We start from the raw sequence: 21,980 nt of genomic DNA, 5'->3' as shown, positions 1-21,980 counted from the left end.
GCAGCACTGATGTTCTTGTCGTCTTTCTTGCTAAGGTGTCAGTTAAAATGAAGCAGTACAAAGATGAACTCCTGGCCTCCTGTTTGACCTTTGTCCTGTCCCTGCCACATGACATCATCGAACTTGATGTCAGAGCCTATGTCCCTGCCTTGCAGGTGGGTGCATCGTCCTGAGCAGATGCATCTCTTGTGCAGTGTCCTGTTTCCTGGAAAGCATGGCAGTCACAGCAGGCGCTCACCCGTCAGACACCCTGGTTCATGTTCTGCTTCTGCCACTGAGCAGCTTTGGGGAGGGACCCTGACTGGGCCTCTCTGAGGACCCCTGGGGGTGGGGGTGAGGATTCAGCCCTCCCTGTGCTGCAGGTGTGCAGTGACACCCCCCGGCAGGCCTTCCTGAGGGGGCCTCAGTGTACCCTTCCCTCCAGCCTGTCTGGTTCTGGCAGAGGAAAGGCTTGCCGTTAGAAACCCTCTTTGAATCTCATATTCCTTGTGTTTCATTACCTTGTTCGTACTCACATACAGATGGCTTTTAAACTGGGCCTGAGCTATACCCCATTGGCAGAAGTTGGCCTGAATGCCCTAGAAGAATGGTCAGTTTACATTGGCAAACATGTAATTCAGCCCTATTATAAGGACATTTTACCCAGCCTTGATGGATATCTGAAAACTTCAGCCTTATCAGGTAAGGTTTAGAAGAATTTTGACGTGTATCTTAAAATGGCAACGTAATACCTATAATAAGACTACATATTTTCATTTTTGCAACTTCTGAAATTTGAACCCAACATATTCAAAATATGTTTGATATTTTTGTGATCTCCCCAATTCAATTCAATATAATTGGGACATAAGAAGTATAACTGAGATATTAAACGTACTTTTTATTTTAGTCACTTATATCCTACCAAAATTTATAAAATCTTAAAGGGCAAGAAGTCAGTCTTAAATATTTTGAGCTCCTTATAGATTCTAACATACTGCCTTGCAAAGACACTTTTGTTTGACAAATCAAACAGGAATTAAAACTATAAGGAAATCCAATAGTAATTTTGTATTTTGACCTAATCTCACCTGATTTTTTATTGGTTTTTCAGATATAACTGATTTAGTACTAATGTTAGTTCAGAAGAATTGTCATACAAGAAGTAGATTTGGGAAAAGATTCAAAGAAAAAATTCATCTGGCCAGGCAAAATTTTTTCTTTTTTTTTTTTTTAATGGATTGGAGGTTTTTAAAAAATTAATTTATTTTTGGCTGCATTGGGTCTTCATTGCTGTGTGCGGGCTTTCTCTAGTTGCAGCGAGCAGTAGCTACCCTTCGTTGCTGTGTGCGGGCTTCTCATTGCAGTGTCTTCTCTTGTTGCGGAGCACGGGCTCTAGGCGCGGGGGCTTCAGTAGTTGTGGCTCGCGGGCTCTAGAGCGCAGGCTCAGTAGTTGTGGCACATGGGCTTAGTTGCTCTGCGGCATGTGGGATCTTCCCAGACCAGGGCTCGACCCATGTCCCCTTCGTTGGCAGGCGGATTCATAATCACTGTGTCACCAGGGAAGTCCCCAGGCCAAAGTTGTACTAGACAAGAACAGTATTACATAGAATTGAGGAGGGTCAGATTTCCTTGAACCAGAGTGGAAATGGACATTGTGATCAGATGAGCAAAAAGAAGGGTTCATGTTGGAGAAGAACCCTGAAATACTGCTAAGAATTGAAATGCCCCTGCCAGCAAAGTAGAAAATCAAGTGTTAATTCGTAAAATTCCATCTACGTAAATCATTATTTTATTGTTCAGCTTAAATACTGTTGGTTTAGAAACCGTAAATGAAAAGTGTGTGACAAATTTCATTCACTGTGTCTGGTTTTTATGACACCTCAATGCATATTCAGAGTTCATGAAGAAAGAGTCACAGTTTCGGGATAAGTATTTAGAGGAAAAAAAAAACTAGTTGATGTTTGTCTCTTATTTAGGCTTTTAAAATTCACTTCTTATAAGGAGTGCTGCTATTTGAGTAGTTCACTGAAAACACGTGGACATGGTTAAAGGAAATGAATATATCTGTTAGCAGGTATCTTTGTGGTCCTTTCATTTGCTCTTTTGAATTTAGTTCTGTCAGTGAGCTCATTGAAAAGATTTATATTTCTTTTCAGTTAATGTGGGACATTACTGTGATCCTTTAAGCAGAGAATTTAGTTATTGATAAATAGTCATTCTCCAGGTAATTAGGAGATAGGGAAAAGCAGAGAGTAAGTAAACTAACAGCAGAAAATCCATAACCTGAAAGACTGTTTTTAGTAATGTTTTCCTTGATATGATATTAAACTTCCAGAACAGTTGCATTCATAGTGAAAAGAGCTCCTGTCTGCTCTATATGGAGGTTTAGCAGCTAAATTTTGTCCCGCTTGCTTTGTCACTGTATGTGCTTTCTCTGTATCGTGTGATAATATGTGTGCGTGTTTATACATGATGTTTTTTCCCGAACCTTTTGTGAGTAAGTTGCAGGCATCACAGACGTGTATGCCTGAATACTGCGATGTACGTTTCCTCTGCGTGAGCACAGCGTCATTGTGGTCAAGGTCAGGAAGGGTGACATGGATCCCTCACTCTCCTCCTCTGCAGCCCGTGTGCACATGGCTCGGCTGCCCCATTAACTTCCTTCGTAGCTGTGCTTCCAGCTGCGTTTTTCCGGGGCCAGAATTCAGTCTGGGCCTCGCGTTTAGTTGTCGTGCCTCCGGGCGTCCTTTCTTGTGGGACAGTTCTCATGACGTTGATGTTGTTGAAGGTTGCGGTCCGTGATTTGGGAGGAGGTCCTTCCAGCTGGGCTTGTCTGATGTCTTCTCATGTGAGGGGCCCCCAGGACCGATGGCAGGTGGTGCTGTCATGGTCATGCCCACGGGCCTGTGGTTAGCGGGAGCCGCTCCGTTCTCTGATTGCGAGTGGCCGTCTTCCCAGTGAGGTCCTCCTCCAGTGGTCGGTGCCGAGGAGGGTGGGCACCGGGGGGCTCCCGGTGGGGCAGGGTATCCAGGCAGGCGAGGAGGGCGGCATACGGGACGTCAGCCACATTAACAGCTGGATCAAGGACAATGAGGGGAGAGGGAGAAAGAGCTAAAGGGCCCTGCCTCCCGTCCCGGGCTTCACGGCTTCTGCACACATGCACAGGCACCCGCACACGTGTGTGGGTGGGTGAAGTGGAACGTGCAACGTGCACACCTGTTGTCCTTCTGTCCGTTGGAAGGGGCTGCCTGGGGCTAGTGGTACCTTTGTAGCAGCGAGAAGACCAGTCCCCAGGTTGTGGCTTAGGAGAAATGGCTGCTTCCAGCCTGCACAGGGAAAGTACAAGAGGAACCTAGAATATTGTGTTTTCTGAAACATGCAGAAATCAAGGAAGTGTTCGAAGAATGTTGGGAAATGTCACGGGCCAACTTGGGATAATCTGATCATCGAGGCAGAGTGTCCCAGAAAGAGATCAAGACCCACTGAATCTTGTAGGACTGTTGCGTGTGTACAGTTACAAGTCAGCGAGTAAACGGAAAGCCTCGTCGTGTGCTTCTTCTTGCTGTGTAACAAGTCACCACAGGGCCAGCGGCTGAAACACCATCTGTCGTTTTCCCGTCCTCTGGGTCAGGAGCCTAGGTGGGCTCTGCTCGGGGCCGGCTGGGCTGGCCTGGCCCTTCTCCGGGCACTCTGGGGAGGGCCCTCAGGTTCATGCAGGGTGTCGGCGGCATCTGAGGCCCCATTTCCTTGCTGGCTGGTGGTCCCAGCTTGGCCCGCCCCTTGCCTTTGGCCCTCCCCCTTCACAGCCAGCGGTGCACCTTGAATCCTTAGGCTCTGAGTCTGTGCCCCTTTCTCCTGCATCCGCTGGAGGAGACTCTGCTTTTAAGAGGCTTGTGTGATGAGATTAGACCTGCCTTTGTTCTGTAAGGGGACACAGTCACAGGGGTAACACCGGGGAGGGTCATGGGGCTACCTTAAAATCCTGCCTACCTCACCCCACAACACATGTTACTCACCAAGGGTGCAGATGGCAGCTTTACAGTGGAGACCCTGGCAGACAGTCGTCAGCCTGCTGACCAGTAGTGGGGCCAGTGGACAGCACGCCTCCTTATGTGCTTTGCTGAGAGCCCAGTGCCGCTCTGTGCCGCTCCTGACAGAGGTGCAAAGCCTGAGCCTTTCGCTCAAAGTGCTTCTGATAAGATTCAAGGCTTGCTCCCTTGTGGATTCCACAGAAAGTAAAGAGTAACTTTGCCCGTTAAAGACAAAGGCATTGATCAGTAAGGCAGAGAAGCACGTCCTTTGAGACTGAGTGAACTTTGCTAAGAATGTAACGCGTTTCATAGCCTCTTCTCAGACTCAGGTGTTACACTTTCCAAGTTTTGTCATGTTCTGGGACCCACTGACAACTTGAAACAGCGGGTCTCGCAGGGAGTCCATGAGATCCACCTGTTTTCAGAGGAATACTAAGGTGTCGTGTGTGTTAACATGCGGTCTTCAAATAGATCAGTAGGTCTTTACAAAAGTAGGTTCTGCTTCCAGTATGCTGACCGTTGCTAGTTGTAACCCACAAAAGCAAAAATCTGTGAGCTCTTAGTGAGTCCCGGTTGTGGAAGGACGGCCAGACACCAAGAAGCCGAGACTCGCTGCTTCGTGGGCAGCAGAGCAGCTCACCCTCCCTGAAAGTCAGAAGCATGCCCTCCTACCTCTACTGCAGCCTCATCCGCTTATCAGTTACAGCTCTCTGCCAGACTTCTCTTGGACTGAGAAAATGCAGACTGGATGGTTTTGAGAAGTGCTGGGGTCTTGGAGTTTCTCAGGCTCGGAGCTTGTGAGCACACGTGACACCCACCTGCAGCCGCATCCATCCGGCGTGGCACCACACGCAGCATGCCTCATCTCCTCACGGCCTAGAAAGCAGGAAGCAGAAGCACACAGACTTAGAAATGATGCTTAGTGGGACTTCCCTGGCAGTCCAGTGGTTAGGACTTGGCGCCTCCACTGCAGGGGGGCCTGGGTTCAATTCCCAGTTGGGGAACTAAGATCCCACCAATTGCGCGGCATAGCCAAAAAAAAAAGAAAGAAAAAAAATGTTGCTTAGCAGTCAGTGTTTCGGTATTCTGTTTTACTTAGAAATTACGTGGGTATCCAATGATGATTTACTAATTAACTCAGTCCAAGGTTTCAAGGCTGCAGATCATAGAAATGATCTTCCAGTTGACATGCTACAAAACGTAATTACTGGGGAAGTAAAAAGTTTGTCCAGTGATTCAGTTTAGTCGAACATAAACTTACTGCATTTATCATGATCTTAAAAGTTATGTAGGGGGCTTCCCTGGTGGCGCAGTGGTTGAGAGTCCGCCTGCCGATGCAGGGGACACGGGTTCGTGCCCCGGTCCGGGAAGATCCCACGTGCCGCGGAGTGGCTGGGCCCGTGAGCCATGGCCGCTGAGCCTGCGCGTCCGGAGCCTGTGCTCCGCGACAGGAGAGGCCACAACAGTGAGAGGCCCGCATACCGCCAAAAAAAAAAAGTTATGTAGGGCTGTTCGAGATGAAGAAAAAATTCTGCAGATGGCTGGTGGTGTTATTTTGTGTGTCTTGTACCATAATAACAATGTAATGAGAGGTGATGTTAGCTTGTTGGCTTTGTAAGCCTGAATAAGTATAATAAGTGTGTAAGTAAGTATAGGAAAAACAGACCCAAGTAGAATAAGATGTATGCTTGTATTGTACTTAACCCTGATAGGAAAACACATTTATTTAAACTAAAATCAGGAAATTTGTCTCATTTACCGAAGATGTGCCTTTATTATGTGAATATGGATTTCTGAAATGCTTCTGAGTTAGTGACTATAGCATTTTTTTTAAAGTTTGGCACATTTAAAGCATTATAAGTCCAATTTTTTTATTTTCAGATAATTTTAGGAATATTCATTTTATATAAGCTTATTTATCTGTATAAATAAGAACAGAGCTCCTTTAAGAGACTTAATAATCTAATTTCTTAATACTTTCCAAATACAGGAGAACAGCACACTCACAAGAGAAGTCAGGTGGTTCTCAATTCAGGGCTTAGGTGACACGCAGACACATGAGGGTTTATGGCTTCAGTTCCGCAGTTTGAGTCATAGACACAGATAAAACACTTGACCAGTCCATATCTCAGAGAGTTGTTTTTCCCAGTGTACAAAATTCTTAACTAATTTGAGCTCCAAAACATTTTAATAAAGACTGAATAAAAACCAGATCCTCTTTTAATCTGGGGCCACCAGAGGGTAGATTTCTAATATCCACCGGCAGAAGGTCCAAGACCAAAACCCCAGTTCCTAGTGATTGTTCCCACCCAGGGCCTAGCTCACGGGGCATGAGCAGCAAGCCTGCGCCGCAGACTCACAGATGGGAAGCAGAGAGCAGAGGGGAGTCAGGCTCTGCCGTCAGCGGGTGGCACTTCTGGGGGCCAGGAGAGGCGTGCTGGGGTATAGCCCCCGTGAGGGTCCTCCCAGGCTGTCTCAGCACTGGGAGAAGTGAGTGTGACTCCACTGAGAGAAAGTGAGCAGGTGCAAGGGCTTTATAGATAAAGGACTAGCGAGACGCTGCAAATGGTTTCTGTAACCTGCACGCAGTCATGAGAAAACATCAGACAAACCCAGACGGAGGCATCTAATTTTGTAAATGTCCAAGTCATGAAACTCCAGGAAACTGAAGAACTGTTTCCCTTAAAGGAGATGAAAAAGACAAGACAACTAAGTGTAACCTGTGGTTCTAAGCTGAGACGTTGTTAGGGCCGAGTGGAGCCTGACTGGGGGTGGGGGTGATTGGGGGCCGCGTCTGCAGCTTGGCACCCTCATCTGGGCTGTGGTGTGGCTGTCACGTGGGACCGGCTCCTTTAGGACCCGGCCCGTTCAGGGGCGGTGGCGTCAGATTGGTACCTTACCATGAAGTGGTTCGGGAGGGAAAGTTTTGTGCTAAACTTGCAAGTTCTGTAGAAGTTTATGATGGTCGAATGGCAGCTCCTTCACAGCTGTAAGTGTTCTGATTCCTCAGGGATGTCTCACCGTGATGGTTTTAATGTCTGTCCATTGGTGATTCTTCTGAGTTGATTATTACTGTAAAAGTGGCACAATGGTGATGTTCCAGCTCCATGATTCCTTTTATCTAGTTGGCACTCTATGGTGAGAAATAACTTTTTTCACCCATTATTTCTGCCTGTCAGGAGGGACTTGTGGATCCTTGTATTCTCAGTGGGTCCAGCCCTTTCCTGCTCTCACTGATATCTGCGCGCAGCCTGTCTCAGATGTGACTTGTGTGGGACTCGTGGGAGTGTGCCCCTCCCTGAGCAGTGCCCCCTCCTGGCGCTTCTTACCAGCACAGTCTACCCAGCCTGGGAGTCAGCCACTTCTCCAAGGAACCGTGTTTCTTTTAGTCAGCAGTGGTATTTAAAACTAAGATAACCACTGTTAATATTGTTGTTCTAGAAATTTCATTTTTAATCTCACTTTAGGATTTTAATGTCTCTCTATAGCAGTGTAGTGTGTTTTCCCTTGTATTAATTAAATAAATGAATGGTGCTGTTTAAAATTGACTTTTGTTTACTGTTGACAGATGAGACCAGGAATAACTGGGAAGTGTCAGCACTCTCTCGGGCCGCCCAGAAAGGATTTACTAGAGACGTGTTAAAGCATCTGAAAAGGGCAAAGAACGTTTCATCGGTAAGAAATCTCTTGTATCTTCTTTAACTTAAATAACGGAGAGACCAGATTCTAATGCTCGTGAAAAGGAAAAGTCTTCACTTAAAATATTAGTTGTTCTTACGTATCTATTAGAGTACAATATAGAAATAATTTCAATATATATTTACAGTAAAAATGTAAACTATATTAACAGGTTTATTTTCTTGTTTTCTTGTTTGGAATAAGCAATTGCAGTAGTGATATTATGGATATGTAAGATTGACTCATTTACTGATTAACTCTGAGATACATATTGTCAAGTTCAGTTCATGGCAGGTTTTATGTTTTTTTTCCAGTGATAATTTCTTGAGACCAGTTTTTTAGATGTGGCACGTAATGTGACAGATAAAAATGATGTAAATAGAGAAAATTGAGTTAGTGTAGGGAAAATATTTTTAAGTATGATGTGAAAAAGGAAATTTGAAAAACTTTTAATATCTAGAACTGATATTGCAAGCTCTAGGGAAAGTTCCTCCCATCTCGATATTTTTGACAGCTTTTGATTGGGAGACCTGGATGAAACTAGAAATGGTGTCTAAAGGTTTTAAATTATCTTATCACATATAAGTAAAGGAAGGTAAAGTTACTTGAGCGTGCCTCTAGTTTTGCACATTTCTTTACAGACACGGGACCCCATTTCCCTAGGTGGGCCCTAGGCCGGGTGCAAGGCCAGAACTATCAGTATTTTCACGCGTCGACATTTGCACTGTGCAGCGGTGGGTGGTGCGTTGGTTCCCTAGCGCCTCCTTAAGCCTAGATAGACCCTTGAGCACACGTTGTGTGCCATCCTGTGTGCTGGAGCAGCGGTGCGCCGAGCAGCCCTTCCCTTGTGAACTCCGTTGTTACTGGGGTAGACAGCCTGGCTGCTCAGTATCTCGCAGGCGTTTTCTCCAGGACAGAGAGCGAGGCTGTCACTTCAAAGAAAACTTCTCAGAGTATTGGTTGCCAGTGATACAGTTCAAGCTTTTAAGTGAAAATTAAAATTTTGCAAGACTTGTAGCCATCATGCGCTGGGCAGCTTCTCAGTACTTAAGAACTGTGATGTCTTCACACGTACAGTGAAATGCATCAACGTGTGGGAGATCTGCATGACCCAGGGAACCGCTGTTTTCAGATGAACGGTACATTATCTTCCCAAATCGTGTGTGGGTGAAAATCCACAGAGAGCAGGATAAGCCCATGGATTTTAATGTAGTAGAGACTACATAGTCTTCACTGCTGTGGTTTCAGAGTCCACTTTGTGACTAACCTTTAAGAAACTTCCACTTCAGTTGTGGAGCCGTATCAGAGAAAAACCCCAGTTATCTAGAAAGACTATTAAAATACTCCTCCTTTTCCCAGTTACAGCCCAACAGCAAGTCTGTCACAAATGTGAAAATGGGAAACAGTACCACTTGCCTGAGGTTGTTTATTTGGAATATATCGTTACTTTTCCTAAAAGCATATCGTTTGTTAACATGTCATGGGTTCAGTGTTTTTAAATAAAATGATAACTATTTAAATAATATCTAAGTTTCAACTTATGATAAATACTGGTAAATACGACCTACATGAACAGAAGTTCTTTGAGGAGCTTCAGTATTTTTTAAGGGTGTAAAGGCTCTTGCCAAAACTTTGGAACCGATGGTCTAGGAAACGGACAGCTAACTGCAAAATTGGAAGAGATGTGGCTTCTTTTCATGAATTTAAAATAAAATTAACTGCAGTGCCGTGTAGGATATAATGAGCCATTGGAGGCGTCAACAATGGAGAGGGTGGTAGAGCAGTTTTCCTTTCAGCTCATCACTCTCTCTAATGTTTAACTTGTCACCGTGTTTGCAGCATGAAGCGCTGTCCTTAGAAGAAATACGGGTTCAGGTTGTGCAAGTGCTTGGCCGTCTTGGGGGACAGATCAGCAAAAACCTCATAACAGGTGACCTTTCCTTAAAGCACATTAACCCCATGGATGTGTTTGGATGCATACAGGTCATGGTGTGTTCTGATATTTTCTCCTATATGTCATTTATGTGTTTTCAGGTAAGATTATGAAGAGCCATATTTTGCCTGATGGAGTGAATACTTCCACTGTGCCTTGCAGCCTGTGTGGTTCTTTGTGCTCGCTCACTGGGGTCTGATGTCTTTTCCTTTTTGAAGCAGAATCTAGCTTGATGCACCTTTATATTAAACATTGTGTCAGGAGTTCAAAGTTATCTTTTTTAACCTGATATCCTTAATATTTGGATAATTTAAGTTGTTTTTGATCGGAATTAGCTTTTTTTTTTTTTTTTTTTTTTTTTTGCGGTACGCGGGCCTCTCACTGTTGTGGCCTCTCCCGTTGCGGAGCACAGGCTCAGCGGCCATGGCTCACGGGCCCAGCCGCTCCGCGGCATGTGGGATCTTCCCGGACTGGGGCACAAACCTGTGTCCCCTGCATCGGCAGGCGTACGCTCAACCACTGCACCACCAGGGAAGCCCGGAATTAGCATTTTTGATTAGTAAAAATTGGTACTTTTACCTTTAAAATTTCATATTAAATGTATTGGTGATTTTGGCATTTCAGAAGTCAGAACCGCTGTTAGGAAAATAAGTGTTATGAAGAGGAGATACTTAATTAAAGTATTGTGCATTTATCATTTTTCCACAGAAGAGTAACTCTTACTGAAATTGGAAATTAAACATTCCAGACTATTAGACTTGTTTAAAAATAGTTTGCCTTGGGCTTCCCTGGTGGCGCAGTGGTTGAGAGTCCGCCTGCCGATGCAGGGGACACGGGTTCGTGCCCCGGTCCGGGAAGATCCCACATGCCGTGGAGTGACTGGGCCCATGAGCCATGGCCGCTGAGCCTGCGCGTCTGGAGCCTGTTCTCCGCAACGGGAGAGGCCACAACTGCGAGAGGCCCAAGTACCGCAAAAAAAAAAAAAAAAAAAAAAAAAATAGTTTGCCTTTAAGTCAAATTCAGAAACAGTGTGTAGTGGTTTGTACACGTGTGGTAAACAGAGCAGGAGGGGGTGAACCAGGGGCTGTCCTGGAGCGAGGAGGGACTGACCGAAAGCGCTCTGCATCTCTCTGACAGCAGTGTCCCCCGAGGAGAGGGCCAGGCGCTGTGTGGCCTGGGACAGAGAGAGGAGGCTTGGCTTCGCGGTGCCCTTCGCGGACATGAAGCCCATCATCCACCTGGACCCATTCCTGCCACGTGTCACAGAGCTGGCGCTCTCGGCCGCCGACAGACAAACCAAAGTACTCACTGATCACCTGCTGTGGTTAGACGTGTATTCATTAGGAAACACGTATTGTGTTTCACGGATTTTGTATTTTCTCTAGTATAGTAATCAGGAAACTGTTCAGTTATCAGAAGTACGTGTCCTTGGAAAATGGAAGTTAAACATAAATTATCTGAATAATAGATGATAACCTGGCAAAACATTAATATACCAGAACTCTTCATAATAGAAAATAGTACAAAGGGCGTTGAAAAGTGATTTTTAGTCTGTGCTTGATTCTCTCTTCAACCTGGGAGATTAGAAACAGATTATCTCAAGTCTTTATATTAATCTGTACATTTCCAAAATTTGTGCTTTAAAGATGTATTTACTGAAAGTGACAGTTGAAAATGTGCTAACACATGAAGCAGAGTTCTGTGTTACGGCAGCATGGATATGTTTCTTATGAATGTATTAGTCCTGATGTCTAAATCTTTTAAATCTCAGTTCTTCACTGTTGGCTCCAGCTCAAAGTGAACGGAAGCATGAATTTTATACAAGAAGTGCCACTTGCAGTTCATTTATTTTGGGTGGGATAGTTATCTGCTGCAGAAGTTTTCCTTTTTAAAGGGCTACGTTGTGTAGCATTTCAAAATGCTCTTAACCTTTGTTGGACCCCTGGCCTGTTTCAGGTTGCGGCCTGTGAACTTCTGCACAGCATTGTCATGTTTATGCTGGGAAAAGCCACTCAGATGCCTGACAGTGGCCTGGGCCCCCCACCCATGTACCGGCTCTATAAGCGCACTTTTCCTGTGCTGCTTCGACTGGCATGTGATGTAGATCAGGTAAGTGCATGGCTTTGAGTTTGAAACAGTTGCAGAGTTTTTTTAAAAAGTCCTGTCTAGTTCAGTGATGGTCAAAGCTTGCTGCACATTGGGACCACTCTGGGGTCTTTGAAAACCTGCTACCTGGCTGCTGCCCTTCCGACTCTGGCTTAATTCCTCAGGGATCGGCCCTAAGGAATTAAGTTAGGAGAGTAATTAATTAAGGAATTAAGGAATTAATTACGAGAGTCTAGCCCCTAAGGCTGATTTTGCTACCGGCTCTGTCACTTAGGGGTGAAGAAGAGAGGAGGGGCCGTGGCCAGCAGTCGGGGGCGCTTGGAGATGTCAGCAGGTCATCTCTTCCTCGGGGCTTTTTGGACAGAATTCTCCTTTGCTGCTGGGACACGGAAGACATTCAGATTCTTTATTTTATGAAGCTGGCAGAACCCTGATACAAGGGTGCACACATAAAAAGGAAAACTAAATGAAAAACTCACCTATAAATATACATGGAGTATCCTTCAGTATATATGTGAATGAATACAATCCAGTAGTGCCTTAAAAATGCACCATGATAGGGCTTCCCTGGTGGCGCAGTGGTCGAGAGTCCGCCTGCCGATGCAGGGGACGCGGGTTCGTGCCCCGGTGTGGGAGGATCCCACATGCCGCGGAGCGGCTGGGCCCGTGAGCCATGGCCGTTGAGCCTGCGCGTCCGGAGCCTGTGCTCCGCAACGGGAGAGGCCACGACGGTGAGAGGCCCGCGTACCGCAAAAAAAAAAAAAAAAAAAAAAAATGCACCATGATTGAGTAGGAGTTTGGGGTAAAACTGGAAATTTACCACAGAAATAGGTTTCGTAAGCAACGATTCTCTTCATATAGGCCAAGAAGGTATTTTGTTTTGGTAAATCAGGAATAGTTTAATTTTGTCTTTAAAAAATGATGAAGAACGTTTACCTGAAGATCACAGGCAAATCCTGCCCAGCCGTGACGCAGTGATGCCGCCTCGTGCTTCGGCTGAGGTGGGTGCTGGGGTGAGACGTGGCGTGGCCTGTTCACAGGCACCTCCAGCCCCGACCCGGGGCAGGGCCTGTGCGTGGAGTGGTTGCTCAGAACGGCTTCGTCTGTGTTTCATAAGTTAGTTTGCACTGGTTAACCTCTGGGTCTCTCATCAGGCCATGAGGTCCCTGAGGTCAGGGATGTCGGAGAAAGGAAGGAAAAAAATTATTTTGAATATAGTTTTCAAAAACTATGGAAAGCCCAGAGTATCAACTGATAAATCTAAGAATTAATAAAGGAGAAAGCTGATGAATTACAAGATAGAATTCTCATATATCAGTGTTCTAATATGTCTTATATTCTATTGTAGCTCTGACCACTTGGAAAATGTGTTTACAACATAGCATTCATAGCAGCATCAAAAAATGTAATAATAATAAAACATCTGGGGGAGTTCCTTCGTGGCCTAGTGGATAGGATTCTGGGCGTTCACTGCCATGGCCCAGGTTCAGTCCCTGGTTGGGGAACTGAGATCCTGCAAGCTGCATGGCGCAGTGTAAAAAATAAAATGAAGTAAAATAAAACATCTGGGAATAAACTTTAGTATGCCAGGCAGACATATATTTTATGATATAAAACGAAAGTGCTGTGTACCTGGAGAATCAATATTGAGGGAGCTCCCTGGCAGTCCAGTGGCTAGGACTTGGTACTTCCACTGCGGGTAGCCCGGGTTTGACCCCTGGTCAGGGAACTGAGATCCCGCAAGCTGGGTGGCGTGGCCAAAAAAAAAAAGAACCAATATTGAAAAAATTCGAGCTCTTTCCAAATCGTTCAGTAAGTTTGGTATTGTTCCAGCAAAAATCCCAGAATTAATTTCATTTTGAACGTCAAAAGTAATCTGGAAGAATAATTGCTAGAGCCTAACCAAGAAAAATTTTGGCAGGGTCAGGTACTGAAGGGTGTCTTGCCCTAACAGATATTAAGAAGAAGTCACGTTAATTATAATGGGGTTGAACTTGTGCACAGATATATATGTCAGTGGGACTGTCTGGCAGTTGGCAGGTGGACCCATGTGTACACATAAATATTGTATGTGTGATAAAAGGGGCTTTTTAAGTTAGTGAGAAATGGAACATTTAATAAATTCTATTATAGCATTTATAAAAATATTATAGAAAAATGTGATGAATTATAGCACGGCTGTTTGTGTCTTTGGATTGGGATGGTCTTTTTCATTGGTAAAATATTACTAATTAATATAGAAACATATGATGCTAAAAGTGAACCTCCATGTCATCACCCCTTTCCCCCTATTATTCCTCAGGAAAAGCCAGTGTATCCTCTGCCGAAAGTTTGGTGAATATACTCCTAGATCTTTGTAAAACATAGCATACGTATAAATTTTATATAAATTTTTATAAGCATACATATAAATTTTGTTTTACAGATAAAAAGGATTATAGCATTCAAAAATGCTTTCTTTTATGTAAAATGTGATTTCTGCTTGGGTGGATTTTATCATTACATTATAGATGTCTTTCCATACAGTTTGTGTAGAAAGGGAAATTTTCATACAAGGTATTGAAGGGAGATCTGTGGAAGAAAACTGCTAGTGTGTTGATAGTTCTGACTTTATAAGTATGTAAAGCCACTGAATGGCACAAACCCACAGTTTTGACATACACATGATGTAGGGAAATTTTTTTTTTCCCACATTGTGCTGAAGATGATAAGATTTTAAAATGGGCAAATGGATAAAGAACAAAAGTGGGCAGCTCGTGAACACAGAAGTATATATGGCCAATTAAATATGTTTTAAATATTCAACGTTTTTAGTAGATAAGGAAATTCAAATTAAAATGGTACGGATTGCAGCAGTTGTCAAATATTTTAAAAATTGGCAGTGTTTAGTGCTGCCAAGCTTGTAGGGAAAGGGGCTTGTGAGTCCTGGCAGGTGGGAGTGTGGACAGCAGCCCTTGTCCAGAGAGGTGTTCAGAGTGGTGTGTATAAGACAGACATAAACTAGAAATACTGCATTTCTAACAACAGGATTGGGTAACTGGATCATGGTTTATCCATATATGAGATAGCAGGCATCTAATAAAGATACTGATATAGCTTATGTATTTACATGGAAAGTATTCAAAATTAAGGGGCAGAAAAGTGGTTACAAAAGTGTATATTTTTACACACGTGTATACGTATATTTAAATGTGTATAAATATACTGAGTTAACAGTGGTTTGGAATGTTAACAGTGGTTACCATTTGGATGTAGGATTGTAGTTGGATGGTTTTCTACATGTTCTATAAATGGTGTGTGTGTACATATATATAATCTATGTTCTAAGAATACAAAATAATTCTTTTGGGGGAAGAAAACAGTGATGCTTTAAGACCAGGTTAAATTTCCAAACTAAAAGGTAAGATTCTTTTACTTTGATTAAGTCTAAAAGTTGCTTCAAAGTTTAGAAAGATATTTTTTGGAGAAATACCCGGGTGCAAGAGAACTTGTTGTTGAGTCCGAGCCCCAGACATTTCACGTGATTTTTGTTGTTGTTTTTTAATTTTTAAATTTTATTTTATTTTTTGGCCGCAGCAGGCGTTATGTGGGATCCTAGTTCCCTGACCAGTGATGGAACCCACACCCACTGCAGTGGAAGTACATGGTCCCCCACTGGACTGCCAGGGACCTCCCTCATGTGATTTTTGATGGGGTGTCCGTACCACGTGCTTTGTTCTTAAGCTGAGTATCAGCGGGGAAATAGAACTCCTCTGGATTTCTCAGTGCTCCTGTAGGGCCAGCCTTGTGAGACATGAAGATCGGGAATGTTCCCCTTCACTCGGGCTGTGAACATTTACTGTTCATAGAGAATGAGGGTTAGATGCATAACCGTTTGTCTCAGGAAATTGCTCTGATCCAAAAGGACAGTAAAACCCTCCAGGCCTGGGAGCCACCCTAGACTGTAGGAGCCAGACACCCACAGGGCTCTCTGGGCCCTGCAGAGACTGTATTTACATTTGAGAAGGTTAGGGTAAGAACCCGCATCTCCACAGAGTAAAGACTAGTTTCCCTTCTTTCTCGGCAGGCAGCTGAGGGGGAGGTGCCTCTTCTCTTGTTCTGTGATACAGCCTGGGAGTCTCTATGCAGAGGATGCTGACCTGGCTTTTTTTTTTTTTTTTTTTGCGGTACACGGGCCTCTCACTGCTGTGGCCTCTCCCGTTGCGGAGCACAGGCTCCGGACGTGCAGGCTCAGCGGCCACGGCTCACGGGCCCAGCCGCTCCGCGGCACGTGGGATCTTCCCTGACCGGGGCACGAACCCGTGTCCCCTGCATCGGCAGGCGGACTCTCAACCACTGCGCGGAGGGAAGCCCTGACCTGGCTTTCTGCTTTGTCCCCACGGGGTTGTGAACAGAATGCCTTCTGTTTAGCTCCGGATCAGGTTAATCAGGATGAATGACAAATACCATCACTGTCGACCCAAATTGCCCTCCTCGTTAGAGGAACAGTAAGTTTGGGGATGCGTATTTTTCTTTGCCGGACTCTTAGGAAGAAGTTAGACCATGTTCGTCACAGAATTTAACTAGAGAAGGAAACTAATATAACCACAGTAGTATTACGCTTAATTTTGCTCCTGTCATATAAATGGAACTGTCTCTGATATAAAATTTACATGAAAAAAGTAAATTTACATGATGTTATTACTCCTTCAGGTGCCGAGGCAACTGTATGAACCTCTAGTTATGCAGCTGATTCACTGGTTCACCAACAATAAGAAATTTGAGAGTCAGGACACTGTTGCCTTACTAGAAACAATACTGGTGAGTAATGGTTCCTGTCCTGCCATTCCCATCAACTGGTTATATGTGATCAATACTCAGAACTTTGAGAAAAGCTACCTGTCAAGGTATCAAAATGTAACATCTAGCTAGATTGGATCATCTTTTTTCTTTTGTTTTGGTGAGATGGCATTTAATGAACAAGGTGCTGTTTATTAAGGGATACTTTTAAATAGCTACAAGCAAATAGATGTTTTTGTTTTGTTCCTTTTGGGAGGATGGTTATAAATTTGACAGACTTCATCTACATTAAGGCTGTGTGTGTGTGCGTGTGTGTGTGTGTGTGTGTGTGTGTGTTGAGGGTGGAAAGGGTGAATAAGAATGTTCTTGGACTTCTATCAGAGTTACAGTATCCTCTTTTTTTTTTTTTTTTTTTTTAACTATAGTATACTAGTTCAGAGTAAAAGGAATTTTTTGAGCTGGTCCTGTTTTCTCCTGCATTCAGATTCAGCAACTCAAAACCCCTAGACATCGCAGTTCACCGTGTACATAGAACTGTCCTGAGACAGCAGAGGTGGAATTGTTAGGGTGGGGTCACTGGCTCACTGCGGGCAGAGGCAGTGAGGTCGGCTAAAGCCTTACTGTCTTTCCACACTGATTTGATTTTAATATTCTGAACTCGTGCAAATAACTACATTTGATTTCTTTAAATATCATCTTAATTGATATTTACCTATTATTTCAACCTGTACTTTTGTTTTGGCATATACTGACTTTGGAATCAAAATCCCCAGTTGAGGGACTTCCCTGGTGGTGCAGTGCTTAAGAATCCGCCTGCCAATGCAGGGGACACGGGTTCGAGCCCTGGTCCAGGAAAATCCCACATGCCACAGAGCAACTAAGCCCGTGTGCCACAACTACTGAGCCTGCGCTCTAGAGCCCACGAGCCACAACTACTGAGCCTGCGAGCCACAACTACTGAAGCCCGAGTGCCTAGAGCCCATGCTCTGCAACAAGAGAAGCCACCACAACAAGAAGCCCGTGCGCCACAAGGAAGAGTAGCCCCTGCTCGCCACAACTAGAGAAAGCCCGCGCGCAGCAACAAAGACCCAACACAGCCAAAAATAGATAAATAAATTTTTTTAAAAAATGCCCAGTTGAACACATAGCAAGTTTGTGCAAACAAACATCCTTTAATCCCATGTTTTTGCAGACTGATTTGTTTGAATCTGTGGGTCACTTTCTGTTAAGTTTGAAATGAGGTGTGTCGTTGCATGTAGGACCACTATCTGTTGCAGTTTGCCCAGGCCAGCCCTGTTCTCCCTGTTGCCCCTGTTGTGTGTGTAGTTACTAACACAGCTCCTTTCCCTCTCAGAGGTTGCCTAGCTGGCTGCCACTTGTGGGCAGTGGGAGTTACTGAACATTTGTAATTAGGATGATGACATCATTGTACCTGTGGTTTAATTCCCTGCAGTGTCTAGTGTGAAACCTGTCTATGACAGATCCATTTAATTAAATTTAACTTGTGGCTTATTTCATTCAGACGGATTTATTCTAATGTTTCTGTTCTGAAGTTTCTATCTTAGCTGTTCCTTTTCCCCTTTTGATCCTTGAAGGTAGCTTAAGTCAGAGCTTCAGGAAAAAACCAGGTGGGAATGGAAATGTAACATGAGAGGGTTTACAGAAAGAAAAGAAAAGGTGAAGGCGGAGGTGGAGGCTGGTGCACTCCAGTGCACTTGTGTCCCTGCTGTCCGCTCCTCTGCCCGTTTCCGCGGTGCATTACCATCACCTCTGTGAATTCTAATTCGCACTGTGATCAAAGATTTTGCATGTAGCAAGGAACCAGGCATGTTAGAAAGAATCCCCTTATTTCAGTTTCCGTGTACTTTCTCAAGTTAAACTTTTCCTTTGTGGATCTAAGAGAGAAACAAAAGCACTCAAATTTCCTTAGCTGTTTTTTCAAGTATTTAGAGACGGTGCCTTTCTGGAGATTGCTCTGATAGAAGGTTCTACTTTTAGAACCACATCTCTCTGATTTTTCTTTGTGTAGCTTTACAGTTTCCTTGAAACTTGCAAGGGTCTTACTCTATTTATCCTCAATAAATAAAGCATTTCAGATAATGTTATGAGGTAGAATCAACAGAAGTTCTTAGGATATAATCATTGTGTTTCTTCAGGGGAAGGAAAGTCTGCTTTGTTGCTGTACAATTAAAGTATTCTCTTTTTTTCATGTATTTTTCAGTTTCTTAATTTCTTTAGAAGAAACTTTTCTTTATGTCACAAGGAATTCGTTATTAGAGTCTAGATTCTAGACAGTCAGATTGGTTTGACTAGTGTGCGCTTTTTTCCTTAATAGTGCTCTAAATTAATTTTCATAACATACTTCATTTATGCTCAGAGGCAGACCAAGGTATTCAGTTGTCATTTTATGCTTTGTTTCAGGATGGAATTGTGGACCCCTTTGACAGTACTTTAAGAGATTTTTGTGGTCGGTGTATTCAGGAATTCCTCAAATGGTCCATTAAGCAGACAACACCGCAGCAGCAGGAAAACAGTCCAGTAAACACCAAATCACTTTTCAAGCGACTGTACAGCTTTGCACTTCACCCCAATGCTTTCAAGAGACTGGGAGCATCACTTGCTTTTAATAATATCTACAGGGAATTCAGGTACGTAAGTTACCTGACAGGGAAGGGTGTAAAGATCTTTAAATTTTCTTTTTTTTGTTTTTAAATATTTATTTATTTTCCTTTTCTTTTTTTGGCTGTGTCGGGTCTTAGTTGCAGCAAATGGGATCTTTGTTTGGGCCTGTGAGATCTTTTCGTTACGGCACGCGGTCTAAGATCTTTAAATATTCAGTAGTGATTTTGTAAAGTGACTCACTGTTTATGTATCCATGTAGTCATATATCAAGCATTTAGTAAATAGTTAACATGCTGGATGCTGTGCTGTTTTCTGGGGATTAAATAATGAATTAAAATGATGTTTGCATTCAAGAAGAGGCTCAGAACGTGTTGAGATCTACATTGAAGTATAATAGTACCCAGTCTGGAAAGTGCAACAAAAGCCATAATACACAGTCTTTTGAAGCACAGAAGAGGAGTGTCTGACATGGTTTGAGTAGGTTAGGGGAGGTTTCCTGTACCTCCTGGCCTCCTGTACCTCCTGGCCTCCTGTACCTCCTGGCCTCCTGGCTTCCTGTACCTCCTGGCCTCCTGTTCCATTTATACTTGGGATGAGGCTTAGGGGATGAGTGGAAACTGGCCCAAGCATTTCAGGTCAGAGGGACAGGGCAGAGATAAGAGGACAGTATGTAAGGAGACGAAGTCATTTTCTACTCCTTGCTGTGGAGTTTGAGGTTTGGAAGGGAGCGAAATGAGACTGTCCAGGAGCCTCTCTTTGTGGAATTAAGATGTGAAGGCCACTTCCAGAGACAGCGAGTCCTGGATAGTGGGAGCAGGGAGCGGCACGGTTAGACTCCTCCCCAAATTCGCCTGCCAGTAGCTGTGTGGGGAGTGGGTCTGAGGGCCAGGACACCAGTGACAGGGTGGTTTCACAGTCCAAGGACAAGATAGTCCCTGACCTAAGGTTGTAGTAGTGTTTGTTCGTTTGTTCATTTAGTACTGTTTGCTAGGTCAGACTGTTATGTGCCAGGCATCATGCCGAATGCTGGAGATACAAAGATGTAGCCCTTCGTGAGGGCTGCATTTTAAAAAGACAGGTAGATAATATTCAACCAATCACAAAGATAAAGGTAAAATCTGTAGCTGGAATTAGTGCTTTTAAGTAGCGGTACAGGGAATTCCCTGGCGGTCCAGTAGTTAGGACACTGCACTTTCATTGCCGGCTGCCCGGGTTCAATACCTGGTCAGGGAACTAAGATCCCACTACTGTGCAGCATGGGAAAAAAAAAAATTAAGTAGTGGTACATGATTACTAAGGAACCTTATAATGAGGAATCTGACCTCATTTGGTCAGAATAGCTTCTCTCAGGAATTGGCAGTTGGGATAGTGATGAGGGGAGCAGTTGTGAAAATAAGATGATGGAAGGAATGATGGAGGGATGGATGATGGATGGAGAGGTAGGTGGGTGATAGGTAGATTTTAGTTGGATGGATGGGTGGATGGATGGATGGATGATGGACGGGTGGGTAGATGGATGGATGATGGATGGATGGATGGATGATGGATGGGTGGATAGATGGATGGGTGGACGGACAATGGATGGATGATGGATGGGTGGATAGATGGATGGATGATGGATGGATGGGTGGATGATGGTTGGAGGGGTAGGTGGATGATAAGTAGGTAGATTTTAGATGGATGGATGGGTAGATCGGTGGTAGATGGATAGAGAGAGGATAGCTGGATGGATAGGAATCTGTCTCTGCATGTGTGTGGGCATGTGCACGTTTGTATGAAAATCGACTGGAGGGCTTCCCTGGTGGCGCAGTGGTTGGGGGTCCGCCTGCTGATGCAGGGGGTGTGGGTTCGTGCCCCGGTCTGGGGGGATCCTGCCTGCCGTGGAGCGACCGGGCCCGTGGGCCGTGGCCGCTGGGCCTGCGTGTCCGGAGCCTGTGCTCCGCGGCAGCGGGGGGGCAGGCCACAGCGGTGAGGGGCCCGCGTGCCGCAAAGAAAAAAAAAAATCGACTGGAGTTTGAAGCCACTGTGTTGATTTTTTTAGTTGAGGTATAGTTGATGTAAAATGTATGTTTCAGATGTACAGTGTAGTGATTCACAATTTTTAAAGGTTATGCTCCATTTATAGTTATTATAAAATATTGGCTGTTTTCCTGTGCTGTACATTATATCCTTGTTGCTTATCTGTTTTATGCATAGTAGTTTGTGTCTCTAAGTCCCCTACTCCTATTTTGCCCCTCCTCCTTCCTTCTGGTAACCACTAATTTGTTCTTTATATCTGTGAGTCTGGTTCTGTTTTGTTATATACATATGTTTGTTTTTTTTTTAGAGTTCTCATACAAGTGGTATCATACAGTATTCATCTGGTATATTTCACTAAGCATAATACTCTGTAGGTCCATCCATGTAGCTGCAAATGGAATTATTTTCATTCTTTTTTATGGCTGAGTAACATTCATTGTATATATTTACCACATCTTTTATTTATTTATTTCTTCGGCCTGACCAGGGATCTAACCTGTGCCCCCTGCAGTGGAAGCACGGAGTCCTAACCACTGGACTGCCAGGGAAGTCCCTTACCACATCGTCTTTATCCATTCATCTGTTGATGGACACTTAGGTTGTTTCCATGTCTTGGCAATTGTGAATAGTGCTGCTGTGAACAGTGGGGTGCATGTAGTTTTTCAAATAAGTGTTATTGGGTTTTTTGGATAAATACCCAGGAGTGGAATTGCTGGGCTGTATGGTAGCTCTATTTTTAGTTTTTTGAGGAATCTCCACACTGTTCTCCGCAGTGGCTGCACTAATTTACATTCCCACGCACAGGGCATGAGGCGCACTTTTCTCCACAT

The 21,980-nt window shown here is 44.2% G+C and overlaps 1 protein-coding gene across 1 annotated transcript in view; it reads left to right on the top strand.

The window, feature by feature from the left end:
- PRKDC (protein kinase, DNA-activated, catalytic subunit) overlaps positions 1 to 21,980 on the top strand; it is a 151,149-nt gene that overhangs the window by 28,523 nt on the left and 100,646 nt on the right. The window contains 8 exon segments of the mRNA XM_032609378.1: positions 36 to 155; positions 522 to 681; positions 7,582 to 7,688; positions 9,531 to 9,621; positions 10,762 to 10,925; positions 11,581 to 11,733; positions 16,423 to 16,530; positions 18,931 to 19,157. Coding sequence (XP_032465269.1) covers positions 36 to 155; positions 522 to 681; positions 7,582 to 7,688; positions 9,531 to 9,621; positions 10,762 to 10,925; positions 11,581 to 11,733; positions 16,423 to 16,530; positions 18,931 to 19,157 — 1,130 coding nt within the window.

The sequence above is a fragment of the Phocoena sinus genome, chromosome 17 (assembly GCF_008692025.1).
Source record: "Phocoena sinus isolate mPhoSin1 chromosome 17, mPhoSin1.pri, whole genome shotgun sequence".
NCBI classification, from domain to species: Eukaryota; Metazoa; Chordata; class Mammalia; order Artiodactyla; family Phocoenidae; genus Phocoena; species Phocoena sinus.
The sequence above is the reverse complement of the archived record's forward strand: the minus strand, read 5'-3'. Positions and strand labels throughout refer to the sequence as shown.